This window comes from Lepidochelys kempii, chromosome 6 (genome assembly GCF_965140285.1).
Source record: "Lepidochelys kempii isolate rLepKem1 chromosome 6, rLepKem1.hap1, whole genome shotgun sequence".
Classification (NCBI taxonomy): domain Eukaryota; kingdom Metazoa; phylum Chordata; order Testudines; family Cheloniidae; genus Lepidochelys; species Lepidochelys kempii.
This window is the reverse complement of record NC_136385.1, coordinates 6,167,640-6,177,944: the sequence shown is the minus strand read 5'-3', so window position 1 is coordinate 6,177,944 and position 10,305 is coordinate 6,167,640. Positions and strand designations below refer to the sequence as shown.

General features: G+C 44.0%; 1 protein-coding gene across 1 annotated transcript; it reads right to left on the bottom strand.

Moving 5' to 3' along the window:
• Nucleotides 1–400: 400 nt before the first annotated feature.
• On the bottom strand, nt 401–1,339 carry LOC140913761 (olfactory receptor 5W2-like). The gene has a single exon (XM_073350559.1). The coding sequence runs from the start codon at nt 1,337–1,339 to the stop codon at nt 401–403; it is 939 nt and encodes a 312-aa protein (XP_073206660.1).
• Between the last annotated feature and the right edge of the window lie 8,966 nt (nt 1,340–10,305).

Genomic DNA, 10,305 nt, shown 5'->3' with positions numbered 1-10,305 from the left:
GGAAAACAGGATCAGAGGTAATTTCAGCACATAAGGTGCCAGTCCCAATGGGGGTCTCTGTGACCAAACCTTTCAAAGTTGTTCTACTGTGCATAACTAATTAAATAACCATTGGAACAGAGACATAAAGTTGAGCATCTCACCCTCTAGGTGAATGCCCCTAAGCCACCAACCTACAGAATCATTCTCTCTTTCTGGACCTGTGATTCTTCCCATGTTTTGTCCACTGATCTCTGTTGGGGCCTGCAGACCTTCTTGAAATACAAACAAATTAATAGTAATCACAATACAATAATGAACAATACTACCATGAGCTTTGTGAATTACATTGCAATGGGTTGGGAATTGAATTCACCTGTTTCCACTCCCCACAATTAAACCAATACAGAGTTAATCAGATTCAAGAATTCGTTAGGAGTTTATTCATTGCTTTCCTCAAGGCATCCTTTACCTCTGTGTTCCTCAGGCTGTAGATGAGGGGGTTCAACATGGGGATCACCAGCATGTAAAACACTGAGGTAATTTTGTCTGTGTCCATGGAATAGCTGGATGTGGGACGTAAGTGCATGAAGAGGAGGGTGCCAAAATAAAGGGCAACAGCCGTTAAGTGGAAAGTGCAGGTGGAGAAGGCTTTGTGCCGGCCCTTAGCAGAGTGGATCTGCAGGATGGTGGAAGTGATATAGACATAAGAGAGGAGGATTGTCACAAGGCTGCTCACCACAATGCAGCATATGAAGACAAACGTCACAATCTCATTGATGCGGGTGTCAGAGCAGGAGAGCACTAACAGCGGGGGGATGTCACAGAAGAAATGATTGATGATGTTGGAGCTGCAGAATGACAGCCGAAATGTACAACACGTGTGTATCATTGAATCCACCAACCCCACAGTGTACACACCAACCACAAGCTGTTTACAAAGCTGCCTGGACATGGTGACCGTATAGAGCAGTGGGTTACAGATGGCCACATAACGGTCATACGCCATCACAGCCAGCAGGAGGCACTCAACATCTGCAAAGACGATAGAGAGATACATTTGCACAGCGCAGGCCGTGTAAGAAATGCTTTTCCTCTCGGCTAAGAAATTCAGCAGCATCTTAGGGGAAATTACCGAGGAATAGCAGAGGTCACAGAAAGACAAATTACTGAGGAAAAAGTACATGGGGGTGTGGAGTTGGGGATCAATTGTGATTAACAAGATCATCCCCCCATTCCCCACCAGGGTGATACCATAAATCAGTAGGAACACCACAAACAGGGGAACCTGCAGCTCTGGACGATCTGTCAGTCCTGAGAGAATGAACTCAGTCACCTCCGAGTGATTTCCCTTTTCCATCTCCGCTGAACAGAGATCAGGTTGCTACAGAGATGTGGGCAGGTGGATGGTGCAGAAAACCTGTCCCTTCTCTGTAATGAGGTAAGAGAAGATAAATGGAGATCAGTTTCTTAATTTACATCAGTACGCTCTCCGGGAAGGGCTTAGTCCACAGACCCAGATGTTCACAGCTGGTCATTCCAGGTGTTCGATAAAATGCACACGCTGTGCAAATACAATGACACACAGGTTAATCATTCCCCCACACAAACACTCCTGTTCACTAATCCAAACAGAAAAGAGTAACTTGTGACTGTGCTGCGAGAGAATCAGTCTGAAAGGATTATTCCTTAACTAAAGAAGGGGTGAGAGTAAAGGAATGTCAGTCTTTCCACACTCTGTGGTAAAGTTGCTCACTGTGCTGATTAAGCTGTTTGGCATTTACTGGAGCCTGTATGAAAACCTAGAGACATCATGGGAAGCCCTGGCTTCATTGACTAGGTAAGTGCCTATTTTTTCCAACCCAGGAGGTCGCTCCTTTAGCTGAAGGGGTAGGAGTTGGAGCTGAGGCGTTAAGTGCTGGAGGTCTGGAATTCAATACCTGCTGATCCCTGTGGTGTCTGCCTGTGTGCGTGTGACTGTAATTCAGGACAATAGCACGTACCTGCTGAGAAGAGAGATGGTGGTGTTTCCCCATTGATAGAAACTGCCAGATTGGAGCATTCAGGAAGTTTTATACTGAGATGTGTGATCTATGGGATATGATTCCTGAAGCCCCTGGGAATACCTGAGCTCAGAGAGACACAACACCTAATTAATGCATTCAGTGAACCAAAACCACGCTCGGTGTAACTGGTGCCCTGGGGATTAATTTGACCTACTCTTTCTTACTGTGTAATTCAATGGTGCAATTTCTACCAGAGTCACAGAGTATGAGGTTTGGGGTATATTTCATTCTGCTGTTTTCAGTGCAAGCTGGGTACTGCGTGGAGCTGATGCATAAAGCGTTTTTGTTTTGTTTTTTGAGGGGGGAGACCAAAATCTTTTCTCTAAAAACATAATATTTCAGCTCAGAAATACCACGGGGGTGCCTCTTATATCACACACCACCAATCTCTTCCATGGGCCAGGATCCCAAGGCTGGACTACATCTCCCATGATGCAGAATGGTCTCTCCTCTTGCTGAACTGCCCTAGAACATCACCAGAGTTCCACAGGCATGGTTTAGGGAGGAGGGCAGTTTGGCTTTTTTGATGGAAAGCTGATCATTTCCAGGGAAAAGATAATTTAATGGAAAAAACAGTTGAATGGAAAATCCAATTTCCCATCAAAAACACTTTTCAAGAAAAAAAATTCAACTAGTCTTAGCAAGAAATTTGGAATCAAAGGACCAGAAAATTTGATACAGGTGGAACATACTAATTCTTTGCTGCCATACCTGATATCTTCAGAGCCATTCCTGGTTTCAGAGTAACCTTTTCCTGGCCCCAGGAGGTGGAATGTAAAACCTGTAAAATGTTTAAGAGTACTCCAGATTATCTAGCTGTTTATAGGATGCCAATCACCATGGTATCCTATGTCCTTCCACTGCTAGTTTACTCCCCAAAGTAGGAAAGGTAGGTTCACTCATTTTCCTTGATGGAGACAACATCGTGACCAGAGGAGATCAGGGGGAGGACACAGCATGCTGTGGACTTCTGCAGTTCACAAAATTATCCCTCTTGCATGTAAATTATCTGCACACAGAGCTCAGTTGTAAGATGCTAAATAAATCTGTGAGTCAACTAGAAATAGTCATGCTGTCATCATAAATATTAGTACAATATTGTTGATAATGTATGTGAAGTTTTAAGATTACACTGTATTGTGTTATTAATACATGTTCCAAACTGAGGCTGGCAAACTGCTCTGTCTTAAACAAAGAAATGTGTGTTCTACCTAATTTTGTATCTAAACAGGTGAGGTAAAAGCAACAGGGAACATCCTTCTACATAGACATTTTGTCTTCTAGTAACCAGGTGGAAATGTTTCTCAAAGGGGGAATAGTACTCTAAAAAAGAAGGGGCAGACGTCCCAGGACACTGTGCTCTCTCTCACTCTCATTCACTCTCTCTCTCTCTCTCTGCCCATTGATTCACTACATCTGAAGGGATAAAGGAAGCAGCCATTGGACTGGGGGATGGGTCCTAACCTAAGATGTTTGGTCAGTAAGCATGTGGTTAGGAAACTTTTGCTTTGAATTTTACATAATTAATTTAGGCACAAGTTGCATTCTAGCTTTATTTTTCTTGAAACCATCTCTGACTTCTATGCCTCCTTATTCCACTCACTGAAAATCTTTGTAGTCAATAAACTTTGTTTCATTATTTTATCTGACTCAGTGTGTTTAAATAGAAGTGTCTGAGAAGCTAGGTTGCAGGCATGTTAGTGTTATTAAAGAAATAATGGACAATGTAACTTGTAATGTCCAGGAGAGGACTGGGCAGCACAGGACATACATATCTGGAGGGAAATCGAAGACTGGGGAGTGTGTTGGGGTCCCCCTGCAGTATAACTAAGGGTAGTGAGAGCCTGAGTGTAACCCAACTCTTCCTGGGCAGGCTGCAGTTACACACACATGCTCAGGGTGCAATTTGCATGTGAGATGGTTGTTTGTGAGTATCCCAGGTGGAAGCCACTTCAGCAAGGCATTGCAAGGTTGCAGGCAGCTCTGACACAGCTGCTGATTAGTAGGAGTTGGACCCTGGTATGTCACAGCCACCAACCTAGAAAATATGAAAGTAACACTAGAGGTGTGGTGCTGACTGACAATAGTGTTCAATTGACATGAAAGGGTGAGGTTCCCCCAAGGGATGGGTCCATCCATAGCTGCAGATTCACAAGGCCATTATGGTCATCACCTCCCCTCAAGGAGATCCCTGGAAGACCCAGTGTTGACACTTCCCTTCTTTACTATGGAAGCAGAAATTATCCCCCATGGGTGTGCAGGCTTGGCTGGTATTATCAGTGCTGCAGGGCATGTTCGTGCCCCCTTCTCCTAAGAGGTGTCAACCTGTGAGGTATTGCAGGGTTCATTATATTAGGAGGAAAGATTGATGATACAAGTCAGCTAAATTCTTTGGTATAATCGGTGGGGGAGGGGTTATAAAGAATGGACACAAAGTCCTGCTTCCTGAAAACGTGTAGAAACAACCAACAGCCAGCAATCTCTGAATTCAGAAACTCCCAAATCTGTCACTCCAGGTCGGTGCCCAGGAAACACTATGCCCTTACTTCCTCTCGGAACTTGTAACTCCTCCTCCTGGCTTCTCTGCCTCCTGTGACCTGGAGGTGCCTGAGGCAGTCCTCACTGAAAATGTCAGTGTCAGGCCAGGCTTCAAAAAGGAGGATATTCCCCAAACTAGTGTTTAAACCAGATCTCTGCACCATCTCTGCAGATCCTGCTAAAAAATATCTCCGAGCAGGGCAGCTACCTCCGAATTCTTTTGTTAGTTTTATTTATTTCCCATAAGTTATAGTCCGTGAAACAGAGTGTGAAGTTGTATCCCATAATGCTTTATAGAAATATGCTCATGAATGTAAATATGACATAACTGGAATATGTTTTATGCGAGATATGCCACGTAACATATCTCTTCAAAGGTTATAATCTACTGGATATATTCATCCTATTTCCATGCATGTATCAATTTTGTATTCAAAGTTATGAATATTGGTTGTGTACTTATTTGATTTTAAGTAGCGTCAGTGAAGCAGTTGGTCAGCTTCTTGAGAAAAGAGTATTCTCTGTAAGTGCACAATCAAGAAACACGTTAAAAATGAACTTTGAGAGAAGCCAATCCACATCTGAGTTTTTCTGGGAATGTGGCATCGGCCTGTAAGGAACTGAGTCATGCATGGACATGTGACTTTCCCATGTGACTCCAAAACTCCATCTTGGAGCTGGATTCTGCATAGGAGATGGGAAGGGGTTTCCACCCAAGAGAGAGAATATATAACACTCTGGGGAAAACCCTCCATTTTTTCTTCATCTGGCACAAAAGATAGCCCCTCCACCCCAAAGAGATGCCTGAAAGAAACTGGAGCAAAGGACAGTAACTACAGGGGTGTGAGTGATTACTGGACCCAGACTAGGAGGAAGTCTAGTCTGTAAAAGAAACTTATTGGAACATCTCTGAGAGTGAGATTTACCTGCATTTAGTTTTTAGTGTATTAGGCTAAGACTTGCGTGTTTTATTTTGTTTTGTTTGGTAATTCACTTTGTTCTGTCTGTTATTACTTGGAACCACTTAAATTCTACTTTCTGTATTTAATAAAATCACCTTTTACTCATTAATTAACCCAGAGTATGTATTAATACCTGGGGGGGGGGGGCATACTGTTGTGCATATCTCTTTATCAGTGTAATAGAGGGCAAACAATTTGTGAGTTTACACTGTATAAGCTCTATAGAGAGTAAAACGTATTTCTTTGGGCTTGGACCCCATTGGGAGTTGGGTATCTGAGTGTTAGAGACAGGAACACTTCTTAAGCTGTTTTCAGTGAAGCCTGCAGCTTGTGGGGGACGTGGTTCAGACTTGGCTCTGTGTTTGCAACAGGAAAGCATGTGTGGCTCAAACAAGATAAGGTACTTAAGTTCCAAGCTGGCAGGGAAAACAGGATCAGGGGTAGTCTCGGCATCTCCAGAGGCAGTTCTAAAGGGGTTTCTCTCATCCAACCCGTCACACAGAGTTTCAGAATAAAACTGCAAAACAATGGGGGAGGATAGGACAAGAGCCGATGGACTTCACTTCCAGCAAGGGCGGTTTAGGATGGACAATAGAAAAGAAAACCCAGCAGTGAGGGAGGAATACTGGAAGTACTGGAATCATGTGCCCAGGAAGGTTGTGGAATCTCCATCATTGGAGACTTTTAAGACCAATTTAGACAAACACCTGTCACGGATGGTTTAGATAATACTTAGAAATGCCATGAGTGCAGGGGAGGGGACTGGATGACCTCTCGAGGTCCCTTCCAGTCCTATTATTCTATGATCTCACAAAGAGCCCTGCACTGGGAGGAGGGCGGACATCAGCCTGAGCACTGGCAGGCCAAGGGACACACACCTGCCTCCACTTGACATTCAGCTCCACTGTACCCCCCACCATATGCACACTCATAGTGCCCACTGCACACCAAACACACAGAGTGCCCACTACACACAAAACTCACAGACACACAGTGCCCACTACATACACAGAGCCTGACACTAAGCTCAATCAAAATGCAGAATAATTTCTACTGGGAAGCTGGGACAGCTGCAATATTTTCAGCAAGCCTGACCAAAAAGAACCAAAGGGGATTCTGCTGCCTGGCAAGGAGACAGGACTAGATTTCCCAACTGGTCTTTTCCATCTTTAGCTTCTCTGAGCCCTGGTTTATGCTTAAAAATTAGATCAGCAGAGCTCCATCACACGGGGAAACTTTTCACACCCTGTGCGAGTCAGTTAGTTTGTACTAACCCTCAGTATAATTCTTCCATTGATTTAGCTGCTGCCTCTCGGAGACCTGGATTAACTACATCGATGGAAAAACCCTTCCATCAATGTGGAAAGCATCTACACTATGACACTGATGTACACAATAGCTGAATTAATGTAATGGCCTTTGTATAGACATTTCCTGAATCGATGGGGGAGTTTTCCCCCTTCCTATTAAAGACATTTTTTCTCCTTTTCCTGTCTCTCTTCTCCCTCCCTTGGTAAAGCTCTTTCCTTCTTTTGATAGGTAAATATGTTCAGAAAAGTTGACATTTCTCCTCTCTGGATAATTCCTTCCTTCCTCGCCCATGAATGGCTCACTGTCATTTCAGTTAAAGGCTGAAGTGCTCTGAAACTCACTTGTTTGCCCATGACTTGGTGGTACCTTTTTGTTTTTCTTCCCTTCACTTACAATGAGTTGAGAAGGACAGAAGCAGTACTTGCTCAGAACCCTAAAATTAGACATAGAGTTGAATCTTTCCCTCTTTGATAACCACACCAACGTTACCCTTTACACCTCTGGAACTGCTTCCTTGGGTGGCAGAGGTTAAATTTGGCTGTGATGATGTTGAGATTTACTCCCTGCACGATCTGTGCTCCCAGGACAACAGGTGTGCACAGCACATGCAATGAAAGTTGTTGCCATGTCTTTCCTTGCGGAAATGGAAAACAGAGGACCAGAGCATCAGCTGGTCTGGATTGCTGTCTCTCCTGTGAGGTCTTTTTTATATGATGCAGTCAACTCAGTTTTGTATTCCACTTTACTTAAAGAGACATTTGGAGTGGTGACCAACAAATAATTTTCCAGCGTTGGGACACATAGGTGTCCAGAAATCGGTGAATTTCTTCTGGACTAATAATTTATTGTCAAAACCAATACCGTTTGGACTGACCTGAGACTACTCAGAAATGTGTTACAAATACTCCTAATAACTTTGTCCTAAAACAATGCGTGTATACAGGGGGAGTATTTAGGTGCCGGTCGCAACGCATCCACAGTAGGAAGCGGTGGTGGTCCTTCCCAATGTAATTTTTAGCCTAATAGTTGGGGTGTTTACCTATGAGGTGGGAGATGCAGGTTCAATTCCCCCTTCTGTCCAGTAGTGGGCAAAGCTCTGTGTGACATTGCACTCCACATGCTTTACGAAAATATTCTTCTGAATATGACATAACTGGAATATGCTTTATGCTAAGTGCCCCATGTAACATATCATTATAAAGCTTATAATCTACTAAATGTGTTCATCCTATTTATTTACAAGGATTATTTCACTGTCCGGAGTTAGGAGAATAAGGTACAAACTTCTATTACTTATGTAGACATATTAAGTGCAGACCATTAAAGGTGCTTCAGAATCAATGAACTGTGAATGTCTCTGTTTACCTGCAAGCCTTCCTGTGTACCCGTGGGCCAACCCAGGAAGAATGGATGTTGGGGTTTTACAGTGACATGTGACCATGTCACCTGATACTGAAATCCATCTTGAAGCTGGTACTTTTACAGAAGGGGGTTGAATTTGAAACAAAGGTTTTCCACCTTAGGGAAGTTCTATATAAAGTGGGGAAGGCAAATAATGTGTGTCTTCAGCTGGCTTAAGAGACAGCCTCCCCACCCCACAGAGATACCTGCAAGCACCTGGAAACAAAAGGACTGTAACCACAGGGGTGGATGAGAACAGGCTGGACCCAGGTCTAGAGCCATCCTCTTTGGAACCCCCTTTCAGGTAGTTGAAAGCACCTATCAAATCCCCCCTCATTCTTCTCTTCTGCAGGCTAAACAATCCCAGCTCCCTCAGCCTCTCCTCATAAGTCATGTGTTCCAGACCCCTAATCATTTTTGTTGCCCTTTGCTGGACTCTCTCCAATTTATCCACATCCTTCTTGTAGTGTGGGGCCCAAAACTGGACACAGTACTCCAGATGAGGCCTCACCAATGTCGAATAGAGGGGAACGATCACGTCCCTCGATCTGCTCGCTATGCCCCTACTTATACATCCCAAAATGCCATTGGCCTTCTTGGCAACAAGGGCACACTGCTGACTCATATCCAGCTTCTCGTCCACTGTCACCCCTAGGTCCTTTTCCGCAGAACTGCTGCCTAGCCATTCGGTCCCTAGTCTGTAGCTGTGCATTGGGTTCTTCCGTCCTAAGTGCAGGACCCTGCACTTATCCTTATTGAACCTCATCAGATTTCTTTTGGCCCAATCCTCCAATTTGTCTAGGTCCTTCTGTATCCTATCCCTCCCCTCCAGCGTATCTACCACTCCTCCCAGTTTAGTATCATCCGCAAATTTGCTGAGAGTGCAATCCACACCATCCTCCAGATCATTTATGAAGATATTGAACAAAACCGGCCCCAGGACCAACCCTTGGGGCACTCCACTTGATACCGGCTGCCAACCAGACATGGAGCCATTGATCACTACCCATTGAGCCCGACAATCTAGCCAGCTTTCTACCCACCTTATAGTGCATTCATCCAGCCCATACTTCCTTAACTTGCTGACAAGAATACTGTGGGAGACCGTGTCAAAAGCTTTGCTAAAGTCAAGAAACAATACATCCACTGCTTTCCCTTCATCCACAGAACCAGAATTAAGCTTAGCCTTGCATGTTTTGTTTTATTTTGCTTTGTGGACTTACTTTTTCTGTCTGTTACTACTTAAAACCACTTACATCCAACTTTTCATACATAATAAAATCACTTTTGTTTATTTCTAAACTCAGTGTAAGTAATTGTTACCTTGGGGTGGCAAACAGCTGTGCATCTCTCACTTACAGTGATATAGAGGGCGAACATTTATCATTTTACCATGTATAAACTGTATACAGAGCAAAACAGATTTATTTGCGGTTTAGATCCTGCTTAGCTGGTTTCAGTCCAGATCTGCAGCTTTGGGAGTGTGCCCAGACCCTGGGTCTGTGTTGCAGTAGGCTAGCATGTCTTACTCAACAATACAAGGTTCTGGAAGCCCATGCAGTTAGGGAAAATGGGCTCAGAGGTAATTTCAGCACATCAGGTGACAGTCCCAAATGAGGGTCTCTGTGACCGAACCCATCACACTATGCACTTGGGTTTCCTGCATTTCCAGAAAGCATCCCAGCCACTGAGTGATGTGCTCTTCCAGTATGGGTTGCACTCAATCTTTGTTCTACTCTGGTTAACTAATAAAATAACCATTGGAACATAGACGTGAAGTTGAGCATCTCACTCTAGAGGTGGGTGCCCCTACCCACCAACCCACAGAATCATTCTCTCTTTCTGGACCTGTGATTCTTCCCGTGTTTTGTCCACTGATCTCATTTGGGACCTGCAGACCCTGTTGGAATACAAACCAATTAATAATAATAACAATACAATAATAAAAAATGCTACCACAGGCGCTGCGAAATTACATTGCAATGGGCTGGGAATTGAATTCACCTGTTTCCACTCCCCATCACTAAACCAGTAAAGGGTTAAACATT

Coding starts and splice junctions, on each gene's coding strand:
- LOC140913761 (XM_073350559.1), bottom strand. CDS start 1,339: ATGGAAAAGGGAAATCACTCGGAGGTGACTGAGTTCATTCTCTCAGGA.